Here is a 16,250-nt window from a genome sequence, read left to right on the forward strand (position 1 = left end):
TAAGCGATGAGTTTGATGGCAGCGTGACGGGCTTATGGAATTCCTGCAGTTGTGGGTTAGGTCAGAGTGCAACTCTGCACTTTGGCGTTCCACGCGGCACGCCTGGCAAAAGCTTACGGCAGCTGACAGTTTCCCAGGCAAGACACGAGGACGCTGCACTTTCATTCATTTTTTTACAACGGGATATATAGTTGTTCTTTCGACTTAGTCTCTTCTGATAGTGACTGAAAAAAAGGATAAAGTTATTTTGGGTGATTTTACCACAACATCATCTCCCGTTGTTTGTAATTTTATAATGACAAATATATTAACGGCTTGTACAGTAGCCAGGGTAACGTTAACATTACTGAAGCAAGGATGGCTAAGTGGCAGAAGCAGGAGTCTTGTAAACTGGAAGTCTACTCGTCTGTTCAGTGTAAAGGTAAAACAAAATGCTAATTATTAAAGCTAATGAACATTTTATCCAGCCTCGTTATCAACCATGCAGTCTGTCAGTTACAATTTTACTTTGGCCCTCTTGCAAAGAAAATTACTTGAGCCAAATTTGCTAACTTAAACTTTGTGAGCAAATGTAACCATTGATTTTAATATGTTTTCAAAATAGACCTAAGTTTAAGCTTATCCAAAATAACTTTAATGATAAAGGAATTTAATAAGTTTTCCATTCTCTGATACGTTCATGGTCTGATTTATTTGGCCGAATATCAAATTCCCGCTTTCAAAAACCATAGCGTGCTAGTGGGTGTGCCTGCCTGCTAGTGCTGGCTGCTGCTGCTACCCTCGACGTGCTACTTTGCATAATGTGCTACTTTGCATAATGTAAACATTGAGTAGCCATGTCAGCATTTGATTGATTGGCTGTTTGTTATTGTGTTTTCATAGCAAAAATTGTGAAATCACAGGTTTGTTTGGTTTCATGCCAACACAGAGAGTATACTATCTAGGTCCACAAAATACTGAGTGAAACGCCTCATTTGTTAACCGTAAATCGCTGTGGGATAAGTTCGGCTACTTAATCATACCATAGCTTGTTTAGCCTATGTATCAGATGTGGAATTATACTACACTATTGCTGAGGCTGTTTATTCACGTTAGAGGGCTAGTTGCATTGAATTGCGCCATGTGTTGAAGGAAGTATTTTTTATTTTATTGGGAAAAATATCCTATATTATGACTGAAGATAGCAATGCCAACATTCCTATCACATGATCTATCTATCTATCTATCTATCTATCTATCTGTCTTAAAGCAAACATGAGGTTGTATCACAAATCTTCACAATTATTCATGATGGCAAGGCATAAGTCAGGTGAATCCTCACAACAACATCAGTGTCAGTTCCACCATAGGTTGAAAAGAGGGAATGCGATTTACATTTGTCATGTTCCTGTCCTAATTATTTTGATTACTGAGAAGCACTAGCACTAATGTCTACTGAAGGACTAATGTCTACTGTCCTATCTGAACCCTTATCCTCAGGCCCAGACTGCTCACCTTGTTTTGGAGGATGGCACTCGAATGAAGGGCTTGTCCTTTGGAAAGAATCGTTCCATGGCTGGCGAGCTTGTCTTCAACACAGGACTTGTAGGGTGAGGCATACACAGTTTTCATCATCTTTAAAAGGCTTGAATACAACAGAAACTTATATTTTTTTGGCTGAATCTATTATTCTATTATCCATTATGGTTACAATGTGGTTTGTGGTGTGGCACTATGTTAGCCTGGCGAACCAGACCCACATTAAAATGTAGGGTCTGGGCACTCACCGTTCGCAGTGCTCAGTCCGAGGGGCGGGATAATCAGTTGTCTTTCAAATTCCCTCTGCACGCAATAGGACGCAATAGGATATTTGTTTTCAAGTAGCAGGGAATTCAAGCCAAACCGTTGCAAACCATCAATCATTATGTTAAGCCCACCAAACGACTCTATACACGATTTCAATGCCTGATTAAGTTTCGATTTCTGGAGCTCACAAGCCAACGGAGAGTTGCTAGACTAGCCCTGGCAGCAAATGTAATTTGTTGCCGCTAGGGGCGCGTCTAGATTTCTAGGCTAGCACTATGTTACATGCACCATGTTATTGGGGAGGCATTTATGTTGCGTGCTGGATTCACTGTATGACTCAAAGCACCCGTCTTCAACATATTTCTACACACAGGTACCCCGAAGCTCTGACTGATCCTAGTTACAGGGGCCAGATTTTAACTCTCACGTACCCGATTGTGGGAAACTACGGCGTTCCCAATACACAGGAGCTGGATGAGCTGGGATTGAGAAAGCATTTGGAATCCGACCAAATTCATGTGGGTTTCGAGCACTTCCTAAAGTTCACTGATTAAACTGCTGTGTAAATGCCACATCCAATATGTCTTTACTTTGTTACATGTTTGCCTCTAAGATTAATTTCTCTGAAAGATTTTGCAATATTAGCTGCCAGTCATCTGGGCCAATGTTGCACGAGACCTTCAGTGGTGACTCTAACCCCTCAGGATTGTGACTGTATTTTATTTCTCAGGTGTCTGGGCTGTTGGTGCAAGACTATAGTTATGAATACAGCCACTGGAACTCAGTCAAATCCTTGGCTCAATGGTTGGAAGAAGAAGGGGTATTTTTCAAAGTGTTCTTTCCTCCTGTGTATTATGTTTGGGCTTCTTTGTAAATCCTTACTTCATATTAGATTTTAAATTTAATTTTCCAATTTTAAGGTGCCTGCGTTGTATGGTGTGGATACTAGGATGCTTACTAAAATAATTCGGGATAAGGTAGGCTGCCAGACCCACATACAGTATTATCTTAACTGAACGGTTTTCACATGAAGGATAACGTTTTCAGTTGGCTATAGGAAAATATGTGTCATTTATCTTTTTATTATATTTAGGGAACAGTCTTGGGGAAGATTGAGTTTGATGGGGAGCCTGTTGAGTTTACAGACCCGAACCAACGTAATCTAATTGCAGAAGTCTCTACAAAAGTAAACGCCAATGGTCCTATATTCCTTTTACTTTTATATCAATACTGTTTTGGGTGTGTGTAAAAATGATTTTCACTTCTTTCTGTTAAGGAAGCACAGATATTTGGGAAAGGAAACCCAATCAAAGTGGTAGCAGTTGATTGTGGGATCAAACACAACATAATCAGACTTCTTGTCAAGGTAAATTATATGGAAGAAAGAGATGGCATCACATGACTTGCAGTATGGTATCTTGTGTTTAAGTTGAAATAATACAAATGTGATGTTTTGAAATGGTCCCTCAGTTGTAGTTTTGATTCAGTATTAGATTAGATTAGATTCAACTTTATTGTCATTGTGCAGAGTATAACTACAAAGACAACAAAATGCAGTTTGCCTCTAGCAGAAATGTGATACAAAAAGTATAGACAGGCCAAGATATATAGTGCAGTGTAAACAGTAGTATACAGTTGGTTTACAGAAGGTGGTTTACAGTCATATAAATTAAGTATAAATATGTGCAGTGTATTAGCAGTAACCTTATAAGAGCAGAATAAATATGGCAATGTAGCATGAACAGCATGTACAGATATATGCAGTGTAATTATTCTTCATCTATCCTGAGTTTGGCATACCTGTTCATCAAAAGCTGTCAGTGAAACCAGAGATCTCTCCCAGCTTCCATGTGATAAGTGACTTGTCTACTCCTGTGCAGCGGGGAGCAGAAGTACATCTGGTACCATGGGACCAAGACCTGATGAGCCTGGACTATGATGGTCTGTTTATTTCCAATGGCCCGGGGGACCCTTCACTAGCTGGGCCCCTAATTGAGAATGTCCGCAAGGTACTGTCTGTATACATGGAAGTGGAGGGAAAACTGTGTCCTTCGTCTTTTGCTGCACCAGTTTGGCCGACTTCAGGCCACCAATTTAGGCCAAAGCATATCACTTACCACTGACATTCAAACCTATTGTGATTTACTTTAGTAAGACAAAAGAACTGACTGATTGAATTTGATGTGATGGTGGAGACGCATCAGGTTTGATCTTAAGACTTATGAGTACTAGAGCAATACCACCAGTGTTTTTGTACACAACTCCTGTGTTGTATCCTCGTTGCTGTTTAACGGGAAATTTGAGAGAATTGTTTTGTCCTTGTTTAGGTGCTAAATAGTGATCGGCCCCAGCCTGTGTTTGGCATCTGCATGGGGAACCAGATTACTGCTCTTGCGGCAGGAGCTCATTCCTACAAGCTGCCTATGGGCAACAGGTACAACATTAGCATGTACTGTAACTCGTTAAATGAGCAGAGTTGTAATCTTTTCCTACCTGTAATAGCACATATAACACTTGTTCTTTACAATATCCACTTTCTTTTTTTTTCTTCCTTTCTCTGTATGCCTTGAAAGGGGACAGAACCAGCCAGTACTGAATGTGATGACAAACCAAGCCTTTATCACTGCACAGAACCATGGGTACGGAATCGACAGCCAGTCATTGCCACAAGGCTGGAGCCCTCTATTCATCAATGCCAATGACGGGACCAATGAGGTAGAGTTTAGCTGTCTTTGTTCTAACCTTTTAATTTCTGTTTCATTGGGTTTCATTGAGTAATATTGGGTTATACATGTTTTGTCTGTCTGTTTCTCCTCCTCACCCTCTCTCTATCCTCCAGGGTATCATGCATAACTCCAAGCCGGTCTTCACAGCACAGTTCCACCCAGAAGCAAAGGGAGGCCCTACTGACACAGAGGTGTGATTCCAGATTACCCAAATTGAATTATATGTTGTTCACAACACAAACTTATTCTTATAACTAATAGCTTGTTCTTATAAGTAATACAAATGTTCTGCAATTTCAAACTGTCATCGTATCCTTTCATAATACAATAATGCAGTAAAACAATTATGTTATTCAGCTAGCGCAGTGTCCAGGTGAAGTGTTATTGCAGATTTATGTTATGCTACATTGAGATGCAGACATATTAAGTAAGGGATAACGACCGCCGAGGTGTCCTGTTATACGAGGGTGAGAGGCAAAGAAAGTTGCCTCCGCCCAAGTCCATTAATTCCGTATAACAGGACACCTAGAAGGCCGTTATCCAGCTTATCATATCATTATATGGTTGTTACCATTCATAAGCATTGATATGGATCGATGATTACCGGTAAACCTTTTTTACCAGATCTACTTCATAGGTGTCCCGTTATTCAGAATTAATAGCCACCCCACCAGCCAATCAGAAAAGAGTATTTCTTCTCTCCGGGTGATAATACATCCATAGGAGCCCTATTGTGCACTTGTGTATTAGTGTTACCCTAACAACATACCAAGGACACTTCTGAATTCATATTTATGATATGTTCTTCATGCTCTAGTTCCTGTTCGACACCTTCATATCGCTCATTAAGAAGGGGAAGGGGGCCAGCATAGTGTCTGTGATGCCTCCGAAACCAGACATTCCTCCGAGAGCTAAGGTGAGATGGGTGAACACGTGAACATCCCCGAGAGGGGAGCTGCACATGGCTGTGTGTGTGTCTGTGTCTCTGAGCGTGTGTGTGCGCCCCCCTCCCAGGTGTCTAAGGTGCTGGTGCTGGGCTCTGGGGGCCTCTCCATCGGCCAGGCGGGCGAGTTTGACTACTCTGGATCCCAGGCTATCAAGGCCCTGAAGGTAACAGTCTAAGCATTGTTACAGTAGTACTCTAGCATTATTTCATGAAAAAGTGTGTCTTAGAAGGCAATCCATTGTCAGTTGCTGTTTCCATGTTACTTCCATTTCTAGACAACTGTCTTAAATACAAATATAGACCATATAGCATATGATGCATTGGTGTACAAGTCACTGATATGAATGTTTTGTCTTGCAGGAAGAGAACCTCAAGACGGTGCTGATGAACCCCAACATTGCCTCTGTGCAGACCAACGAGGTTGGCACCAAGCAGGCTGACTCTGTCTACTTCCTGCCCGTCACCCCACAGTTTGTCACCGAAGTCATCAAGACGGAGCGGCCAGACGGCATCCTGCTCTCCATGGGGGGCCAGACAGCTCTGAACTGCGGTGAGTCACCCCGAGGGCGCAGCCTGCTGCTCAGGGGACAAGTGCACAGAACACATTAGCCTGATGTATTCAGACATCATTTCATTATAGTGCTGTCACTGTATGAAATTATCAATGTTAATGGCAACCCTGAAGTGAAAAAGTCAACTAGACGCATATCTACTGATGGCCTCACAGAGGTTCTCAATTCTTGTGTTATGATTTTGTTCACCGGTTGGACTTTGGATGTATTGTGTTTGCATTCTTTTGTGTGACAGTTTTATCTGTAGTGATTATCTGATATGCTGTCATTGACTGTAATCCTTTACACTTTGCATTGAATTCGGCTACATTTTCCTTGTGTTCCTCCAGAAGTTTATCCACTGTGCTCAAATATCAAAAAACCTTTCACCAAATCGAATGTTTTTTTTTTAAGGGAAAGATGCTGTACAGCAGTTAGGTACCAGTAAAGGTAATGTGGTATGTTATATTTTCTGCTGGCTACGCAGGTGTGGAGCTGTACAACAGCGGAGTCCTGCAAAAGTACGGCGTGAAGGTGTTAGGGACACCTGTGGAGTCCATCATGGCCACTGAGGACCGGCAGCTCTTCTCAGACAAGCTTATGGAGATAAATGAGAAGATAGCACCCAGCATCGCTGTGGAGACGGTGGGACACCTCCTCATGTCTGCTATGCTGTAATAACAAGCTTTCTTACAGTGGAACGACTGTGTTGTAATGGCAGACTGTGTCCTGTAGGTGGCAGATGCCCTGAAGGCTGCGGATAAGATTGGCTACCCTGTCATGCTCCGCTCTGCCTACGCACTCGGGGGTCTGGGCTCCGGCCTTTGTGCCAACAAGGACAAGTTGGAGCAGACGGCACGGAAGGTGAGCAGAGAATCAGTTCCCAGCTCTTAAGAGTGAACTCTTCGCAGTGGTGCCTCTGTGGCAGCAGGACCGCTCTCTCTGATCCAGTGTGTTTGCGTGTGGATGTTGAGAGCGAACTCTGTTGACGTGAGGTGCGCTGTGTGCAGGCTCTGGCGATGAGCAGTCAGATCCTGGTGGAGAAGTCCCTTCTGGGCTGGAAGGAGGTGGAGTATGAGGTGGTCAGGGACATCTCCAACAACTGCGTCACCGTCTGCAACATGGAGAACTTTGACCCGCTTGGCATCCATACAGGTACCAAACTCAGGCCACTGGACCAATTACACCATTACAGCTTCTACACACAGTTGCGTGCGTTGCAGTGCTGGAGACGCATCCCATTCACTTTACATGGGCTCACGTCATCCGTTGCCGAACTGAATTGTGGGTCCGTTGCGTCGCGTTTCTCCCGTCGCTCGCATTGAGAAGTTCAGCTGTTGCTGCACCGACAGACGGCACCAGCCAATCAAGCCAATCGATGGACGGCACCAACCAATCAAATTACGGTTATACTTCAAGTCATTTGCATAGCTACCGTCTGGAACACCCACGCGTGGCATGCGTTGACGGAACGCAACTGTGTGTAGAAGCCGTTACACCACTAACTGGCGCCACCCCACCCAGTATTACTTACTTCTGCTCACAGTATGTCCAATGCACGCATCCTTTGAATTCATTATTCATTATTTGTGTACAGCTGGACTGCAGACCTTTTTTTTTTATCAAAAAGGATAAAAGAAGCCTCTCTTGTCCTTGCAGGTGACTCCATCGTGGTGGCGCCCAGCCAGACCCTGTCCAACGAGGAGTACCACATGCTGAGAGAGACGGCCCTCAAGGTGGTGCGGCACCTGGGCATCGTGGGAGAGTGCAACATCCAGTACGCCCTTCACCCCTCCTCTCTGGAGTACTGCATCATCGAGGTCAACGCCAGGCTCTCCAGGAGCTCAGCGCTAGCCTCCAAGGCAACTGGGTAAGTCGTCAGCAGTGTACTGCATAACAACAGTTATTTATTAGAGTTTCCTTCTTTCCTCCATTTTCTTTCCCCCCCCCCCTATCTTTAAAATGAGGTAGGTTTTTATGAGTAGATGCTTTGGATGATGCATTGTCTAACCACATGCAGTGATGCACTGTTGTAGATAGTTTAGCACTGCATCTTTCCCCTAAGGAATTCCTGATTTATTCATTAGAATATGAGAAGCTAAGCAGACATGCTTTATCATTTCATTTCTTTAACAGTCCACCTCTCAGTGACAATGACTTAATGTGGATGAACACAGATAGTTATGTCCACTGCTTACTCTCCCTCCGCCCCTCTCCTCAGCTACCCTCTGGCTTTTGTGGCCGCCAAACTGGCCCTGGGCATCCCTCTGCCGGACATCAAGAATGCTGTGTCGGAGAAGACCACGGCCTGCTTCGAGCCCAGCCTGGACTACATCGTCACCAAGATCCCCCGCTGGGACCTGGACCGCTTCCAGGGCATGTCCCGGGAGATCGGCAGCGCCATGAAGAGTGTGGGCGAGGTGGGCCACAGATGTTACTCTTCTACTGTTACACACACACACACACACACACATAGCGTCTTGCTGATTATCAGATGCTCAAATAGACTTAATTAAACAGCAAGTTAGTGAATTACAGTATTTCAATGAACTGGAATGGCTCCTTTTCTCCAAGACATGTAGGTTTGTGCAACTGTACTGTATTGATGGCATTCTGAATTCAAAAGGTATTTTCTCCCTGTATTCAGTGTATACACTCACGTTCCTAAGAGATCGAAATAAGATGGATAGCAAGTGCATACTTTTGTGATGCATTATGTTTTTTTCAGGCCTTCAGAAAGACATCACACCTGTTTATGTAGAATCATACAGTATGTCATTTTGACAACAAAGTCTCCACACTGCATCTTTAAGGTATTCCTATACCCATTGAACTGTCATCAGAAACGTCTTTTCAGAAGGACATACGTCCTTCGCCACAATGAATGCATTCACATCAATCCCCTCAAGGGCACACCTTTCATCTGCAGTCTCGCGTGCGCGTGCGCGTGTGTGTGTGTGTGTGTGTGTGTGTGTGTGTGTGTGTGTGTGTGAGTGTAAGCGTATGCAGCTGTCTTGTCATTCAGCCTGACCTCCTCCTCTGTTCCCATGTTCTCCCTCCTCCCCCCCTGCCCCGCGGGACCCCAGGTGATGGCGGTGGGCCGCACCTTTGAGGAGAGCATGCAGAAGGCCCTGCGCATGTGCCACCCCTCCGTGGATGGCTTTGTGCCCCACCTGCCACTCAAGAGGGCCTGGGCCGACGAGCAGGACCTGCAGCAGGAGCTGGCCGTGCCCTCCAGCACCCGCATCTTCTCCCTGGCCAAGGTACGGCGTAGGAGTGATGGCGAGGGGGTGGGGGGTCACAGGGTCAAACAGATCAGACCGTTGATAGTTGATGGGGATTTTTTTTTTCTTTTCTATTCCAAGGACAGTTTTTTTAAAAAGTTGGTTTGTGCCATCTCTGCTGCATCCTTCACAAAATCCTCACTGTCATTGTTTACACAGTCTGTGTTGTAATTAGTTGCAAGTATTCCTAATCATTCATTCATGTGACCTATGATGGTGCGTTTTTTTTATTCATTTCATTCTTAGTATTTTTTTCAATCTCCTTCACTGCTGGCGCTCAGCAAAAAAACTCATCATGCCTCCTTTTTAAAACAGAATGTATCATGAGTGTTGAACACGATTATTGATGCTGGCAGATTTATTAAGAAATAATAGCCCAAATCACATCAGGCCGTGGAACATCAATAACTCTCAAGGTTGGCCTTGCTGTGGCGCCACTGTAATTTCATGTTGCTCCCTGGGTGCGTAATTTCATTCCAAGCTGGTTATGTCTCCTATCAAGCGGATGGCTGTCGAGTGCCACTCGCTGATTGGTCGAGAGGCCGACAGGGGGCCCCAGCGCTCTGATGGTGGCCGTGCTGAAACTCATTGGGTCACAGCTCATTGGCTCGCCCGTTTGGTATTCAAGAGAAGGAGCGAGCCTGGCTCTTGCGTTCAGGCCGCATTATTTCCCCTGCTTAAAGACGGCCCTAATAGAACACGTCCCCCGTTCACCGAGTGGCTCCGCAGAGTATCCCAGCTTTATCGCCCATCTGGTGAATCAGGGGGGCAGGAAGTGCTGATTTGTGTTTCCCCTGCACTCGATGCCTTGCAGGCGCTCCACAGCGGGATGGGCGTGGACCAGATCCACCAACTGACCGCCATCGACAAGTGGTTCCTGCACAAGCTCCGACGCATCACTGAGCTGGAGCAACACCTGGGCCACTACAACAGGTGAGACAGTGTGAACACACTAACTAACATGACTTTCACATGTACACACACACACACACACACACAAGCAGTCTTCATAAAGGAACCTTACCGTTGTTATTTTGTATCCCTGCCATTCAGTAACAAAATTTGAGCCGTTTCTGGAGAAATACACACACACACACACACACACACACACACACACACACACACACACACACACATATAGTTTTTGCACAGGATCAGTGCTTGCTTTTTGCTTATTTAACTTGTTTCATACACTCTTTGAAACACTGCATTTCGGTCATTGCTTCTACCTTACCGAAATATGTATACCAAAATACCGAGATATGCATGCCAGTTATGTATCCACCTGCTGCCTGCAGCCTACCTCCAAAACTTAAAATCTCCAAAAACTGGGAAATGTCAGACTAACCGAAATAATTAATCGATCCATGGTTTTAAAATGAAGTTTGATGGTCATGCAAATTACGGGAGTTTTCCGGGTGAAATACAAAACGGTAGGGCGCCGAGAGATGACCTTGAAATGTGGGAGTAAACCGGGAAAAAAGTGATTGTTGGCAGGTATGACTTAAGCCCTCATTCGCAGAGGGCATGCAATGTCAAGTCATAGACACTAGATGGAGCTGTGAGAATGTCTGTGAGCAAACGTGCTCTGCCTTAACAGGTTATGTTCAGTGGATTTTCACCTAGTTGTTATTGATTGTATGTAATGGTTCCCTTGTCCTTGTCTGGGCAACCTGTGATTCCTCAGGCTTTGAGGAAACACTCTGAGATGAGTTATCTGGAAAAGTCCGGTTGGCATGCTGTGAAAGTAAATTGTCTGTTCTTGAAACTCTCACTGCCTGAAAACTCTTAACTGCTTTAATCTTAGTATTTCTGTGGTTTGGTTGTGATTTTCTGGCTAAGAACACAATGGCAGACAGCCAGTTTATTGTTTGACAGTTTTATTGTCTTAGCAGAAGTTTTAGCACTGTAGATGGAGAAATATGCCAGCAGAATTTGAATTCAATATGTCTGGTCTACTGGGAGATTGGCTTTTAGGAAGGATATTTGGTGCTTTCTGTTGGACAGGAGAGTTGAGATCAATTTGGTGCTTTCTGTTGGACATAGAGTTGAGATCAATTTCCTCCTTTCTCTTTCCATTTTTTAGCAGTAGAATTAAATAGCATAGGTTGCTCCTTAAGCACTTTTCACTATCTCCTTTGGCCAAGTATTTTACTTTCTGCTGCTCCGTAAGACTGTTAATGTTTTGCTCTTTAAGGCCAGTGGGTGCATTGGGGTGAAGATCACTTGACATTTCCGATAACCTCACGGTGTGAGGTCTTAAATAATTGAGTGATAAAACGATAGAAATCACCACAGAATGATCGCCTTTACCTTTTTTTTCTCGCTTTAAAAAATTCGAAGCGCTTCCCCCCCAGGCCTTGAAATTTTAATGGCTTGAAACGGACTTGAAAGAGCCTGTGTTGGAGAGGTGTGGCCGGGGGATTTTGAGCACTTCATTTATTGATGCCTCATCGATTGCGCTGCACCTAATTTCCTGCTCCTGTGCCGACAGGCCGGCCTAAGCAGGACCCTGGCCTCTGCGTCTGGGCTTAGTGGGAGACGGCCAGCCATGCAGCCTGAGCTCCGAGCACAGCGCAGCGTAGCGCCGCGTGCCGCCACGCCACACGACATCTTAATTAAACCCATTCATTCCTCCCTCCCTATTTAATACCCAGCCAGCGGTGGGAGCAAATCCCCGGGCATGAATGCGCTCAGATGCATCAGGGACGGGACTTAGAGTTGTGTGTGTGTGTGTGTGTGTGTGTGTGTGTGTGTGTGTGTGTGTGTGTGAGTGTGTGAGTGTGTGAGTGTGTGAGTGTGTGTGTGTGTGTGTGTGAGAGTGTGTGTGGAGAGGGTGGGGTGTATGGGGAAGTTCTCTCTTAAGTCCTGGCACAACTTCAGTCGGAGCGCTCCGTCACTGGGGCCTGGTGTCATTGATCGCTTGGCTCTGTGTTGCCTTCGATCCGCAGCTTCTCCGTGCCTCCCGAGATCCTCCTCAAGGCCAAGCAGGACGGCTTCTCCGACCGCCAAGTGGGCAGTGCCCTGGGCACCTCCGAGGACGAGGCCCGGGCACTCCGGCTGAGCCAGAATATCCGTCCCTGGGTCAAACAGGTGAGAGTGTCCGGACACTGGGTTGGCATGGAGCCAGAGGTCAGCTAAAAGCTGCCAGTGCTTATATTAATAAACTTGTTTTGTTCCACCCAGATTGACACCCTGGCTGCAGAATACCCAGCGGTCACCAACTATCTATACTGCACTTATCATGGCCAGGTACTCCTGCCTCTGCATTAGATCAGATCTTTATGCTATAATGTTTATTATTCTCTTAGTTTTTTGGGTCTTTTTCCCATCTGAACCTTTTTGTCCATGAATAGGAGCATGATTTGGAATTCACTGACCAGGGTGTTATGGTGCTGGGATGTGGTCCTTATCATATTGGTAAGAGTCTGTCTTTGGATTTTATGCTGTTTCCAATTAAACATTCATTCCAGTGTATCCAACTAGGCATTCTTTCCAAAGAGATAAACAATGAGGCATAAAAGTAGTTTTTAGAGGAAATAAAAGAAAAGGAACTAAAGTATCCAAAGCAGAGTGTTCCTAAGGACTCTTTATCAGATATTTATGCAACCTCCTGCAACCCCTCCCCTGCCCTCCTGCAGGCAGCAGTGTGGAGTTCGACTGGTGCGCCGTGTCAAGCATCCGCGCCCTGCGGCAGATGGGCCGGCGCACGGTGGTGGTGAACCATAACCCAGAGACGGTCAGCACGGACTTTGACGAGTGTGACCGGCTGTACTTCGAGGAGCTGACCCTGGAGCGCATCCTGGACATCACACAGCAGGAGGTGAGGGGTCACTTTCTACACACACACACACACACACACACACACACATACGCACGCACGCACACCCACCTGCAGGCACACACACACACTTCCCTCCCATAACCCCCTAACCCCCCCCCCCAACCCCCCACCACCCCACCCCTCTACTCACCACCACCACCCCCGTCCCCTCCCCCCCGCAGTAAACTGGAACGGTGGACTACTGCACCAGTAAGGGCTTTAGCAGGGCTTTCCTCACATACTGTAGACTTGAACTGATTAGGCAGTAGAGGTTCACCCTCCTAAGTGTTCTCTATCCACCAGACCAAAACATGAAATCAGCGTCTTGCTAGCAATGAAAGAGTCGATTAAGAAGCTGGTAGGGGATGTAAGTTTATGATGTAGACTTTGAGGGTTGCCAGAGATGAGGGTACTCTTTCTCCGACTTGCATCATGAAGACCTCTTGCACAGCATTAGCTGTAACATTTAATGTAGTAAGTTTGATATTTATCCGTTTTTTCTTTGTTTTTAATAGTTTAATACTGTAGAACAGGTTTAACAACCCCCAAAAAATATTTTTATTTTTTTGTAGAATTGAAGAAGTATGAGACGTGCACAATAAGTCTGACTAAGAGGGTCTCTTCTTCCCACTCCCATTCCCTGGATTTGCTCCCGTGGCTCAGATCATATGAAGGCTTTCCAGTAATGCTCCCCCCTCGGCAGTCACTCTTCCCAACCTCAGAGCCCTTTACATAACTCTTACGTAACACCAGCAGCTCTGCACTGGGAGGGAAGGTATCCATGTTTCATGTGACATAGAAGACCGCTGTGTAACATTTAGTTTGAGCAAAATAATGTGATGACTGCTTGGTGTGTAGAGTAGAACAGTTTTGTTATTTGTACTTGTAGCATTTGCAAGTGGCACATATTTTCTCAAGAGACACTGGCCAGCCACATAGTTTGTATTTCAAATTTGCACATCTTGTAGATGTTTATCATGAAAATCAGGCAAATTCCTGTCTCACCCTGGAAGCCCTTTATCTTCTGTAAAGATTTCCCATTCCTCTCTCTCTTCTCTACGGACTTCATAGACCCTGATGTCAGGTTCGATTCAAAAGATTAAGTATTCAACCTGGTAATTTTTCACCAACAACCCCCTGCACTCAACGCCTCTAATATCTATGGACTTTTTATCTTCCACAAATGACCAGCCTGCGTAAGTGGCTATTGGATCATGATGTGATTATTCCCCCTCCCCTCTTGGTAAACAAATAAGCCGTGTAGAGGCATGATGTCGCGAGCCAATTCCCAGACGCCAAGTTGTAGTAATTAACTTTGCATTAGAGGAGCTCAGCGTACCTGGAGGGGGCACTGCATGAGTAATGAAGTGGTCACATTTGGCATTTCCATAGAAACACGAGTAGGGATGCGGGCGCGGGCTCCGAGGGGAGAGGGGGCACAGCAGGGCAGAGCGTGTGCCCTCCGATCTGACCAGTACACGGTGCCATGACTGGCATCAGATGCTCTGAGGCCAACAGGCCCTGGTTGTGTATCAGAGTACATGGACAAGGCGAACGATGGCAAAGGCCACCTGGTCAGCATAGGCTGGACACAGGAACTGAAGTTTGAATCGTGCATCAGTTTCTGAACACCTGAAAGTCCTAATTCTTAAGCATGTTGTTTTGAATTCAGCACTTTAGATTTTGTTGTGTACCTCAGCAGCCAACCTTAACAGTTTAGCAGGAACATGTATTGTTCTAGACATGGCTTTTGTTTTTTTTGGGTGGATTATTGTCTCTTGTCAAACCTAGACCACGATAAGGCGTGGCTGACATGCTCTCTTCATGTTGCGCTGGTTTCTGCAGGGCTGCACTGGCTGCATTGTGTCTGTGGGCGGTCAGATCCCCAACAATCTGGCCATGCCGCTCCACCTGAACGGGATAAAGATCCTGGGCACCAACCCGCTCCAGATCGACCGCGCTGAGGAGCGCTCCATCTTCTCCACCATCCTTGATGAGCTCGGGGTGCACCAGGCTCCCTGGAGAGCCCTCAGCTCACTGGTAAGACACACCACCAACACGCACTTACACTGATCCAGATACAGTTTAGGTAGGGACACATTTAGTTTAACTTGCCTGTAAGTCTACTCAGCTTCTGCACTTAATGCTCTGTTTTATAGGCTAGCTTGGGCCCTGGTCTGTTCTCAGTGCAGTGCAGTGTTGGCAGCACTACAGAATGGTTCTTTTATGTTCCCCTGTTTCCCATGGTGGACTGCGTTCTGTTTTTCACTTTGTCACCAGCTGCTGCCATTTGTTGTTTTTGGCGTGCATTTCCGTCTGATCCAGTCAAAAGATGTTGTGCCCATTTGTAAACACGGAGGTGCGTTTTGTTTTCCTGTCACCTGAGTGCCCTGCGCGAGGGGTAGAGTTTTCTAGAAGCTTCTCTGTCTCATTTGGATTCGGGGCACAGCAGCGCCTCTCCTGTCCCCAGGCTCCAGCGGCTCTTAAGCTCAGCCACAGCCACGGCACAAACTCCCCCGGCGCTCAAGTGCTCTCAGCCTCCCCCCAAACATCACAAGTGTGGGGACGTGTTGTCTGGAAGTTGACACACTCTCACCCGTCAGCCTTAGTTGTTCCTCATTTTATTTTTGTTTTGTTTATTTATTTGTTTTTATTTATTTGTTTGTTTGTTTGCTGCTGCGTAGGGAGGGAATTGAGCTAGTGCCAGAGGCAGGTGTAGTAGGTGTGTGGGACGTGAGTGCGGAGAGGCCAGAGTCCATCCTGACACGCTCCCCACGCACGCAGCTCCCTTATTCTTCCTCCCTTTTGCCTTCTTTTCCTCCTTTTCTCTAGCTTGCACTCTCTCTCTCTCTCTCTTTCCATGGAGATTACCACACAATCTGCATCTTAATATAGACCGTTAGCTGAAGCAATCCAGCTGACGCCAGACACATGACAATATGGTCCACGGGTTAGAAGTGCGTGTTTTCGCATACCAGTCAGACAGAGAAGCCCATTTTATAAAACTGGAATGAAGGAGAATGGCTAAAGCAAGTCAATGTGGGGGGGGTGGTGGTGGTGGCGGGGGGGACTCATCAAAGCAGCCTTGTGGATGAGTCAGGCTCTGCTCTCTCAGCCTTCAGTGCTCTCAGCACC

At 45.8% G+C, this 16,250-nt stretch overlaps 1 protein-coding gene across 1 annotated transcript in view; it reads left to right on the top strand.

Annotated features, from left to right (window-relative positions):
- Positions 1-295: 295 nt before the first annotated feature.
- Positions 296-16,250, top strand: part of cps1 (carbamoyl-phosphate synthase 1, mitochondrial) — a 50,163-nt gene continuing 34,208 nt past the window's right edge. The window contains exons 1-26 of the mRNA XM_076262808.1: positions 296-421; positions 1,480-1,589; positions 2,159-2,303; positions 2,516-2,605; positions 2,706-2,762; positions 2,879-2,971; positions 3,062-3,151; positions 3,666-3,794; positions 4,113-4,219; positions 4,359-4,500; positions 4,625-4,702; positions 5,329-5,427; positions 5,526-5,621; positions 5,818-6,007; positions 6,496-6,653; positions 6,744-6,872; positions 7,019-7,163; positions 7,668-7,878; positions 8,230-8,428; positions 9,095-9,271; positions 10,107-10,225; positions 12,244-12,385; positions 12,479-12,544; positions 12,649-12,712; positions 12,934-13,115; positions 14,961-15,155. Coding sequence (XP_076118923.1) covers positions 296-421; positions 1,480-1,589; positions 2,159-2,303; positions 2,516-2,605; positions 2,706-2,762; positions 2,879-2,971; positions 3,062-3,151; positions 3,666-3,794; positions 4,113-4,219; positions 4,359-4,500; positions 4,625-4,702; positions 5,329-5,427; positions 5,526-5,621; positions 5,818-6,007; positions 6,496-6,653; positions 6,744-6,872; positions 7,019-7,163; positions 7,668-7,878; positions 8,230-8,428; positions 9,095-9,271; positions 10,107-10,225; positions 12,244-12,385; positions 12,479-12,544; positions 12,649-12,712; positions 12,934-13,115; positions 14,961-15,155 — 3,339 coding nt within the window. The remainder of the gene's footprint in view (positions 422-1,479; positions 1,590-2,158; positions 2,304-2,515; positions 2,606-2,705; positions 2,763-2,878; positions 2,972-3,061; positions 3,152-3,665; positions 3,795-4,112; positions 4,220-4,358; positions 4,501-4,624; positions 4,703-5,328; positions 5,428-5,525; positions 5,622-5,817; positions 6,008-6,495; positions 6,654-6,743; positions 6,873-7,018; positions 7,164-7,667; positions 7,879-8,229; positions 8,429-9,094; positions 9,272-10,106; positions 10,226-12,243; positions 12,386-12,478; positions 12,545-12,648; positions 12,713-12,933; positions 13,116-14,960; positions 15,156-16,250) is intronic.

The sequence above is a fragment of the Alosa pseudoharengus genome, unplaced genomic scaffold (assembly GCF_046254945.1).
Source record: "Alosa pseudoharengus isolate Yale_2024_CS ecotype anadromous, Long Island Sound unplaced genomic scaffold, YU_APseudo_1.1 YU_APseudo_1.1_scf_3, whole genome shotgun sequence".
Taxonomy (NCBI): domain Eukaryota; kingdom Metazoa; phylum Chordata; class Actinopteri; order Clupeiformes; family Clupeidae; genus Alosa; species Alosa pseudoharengus.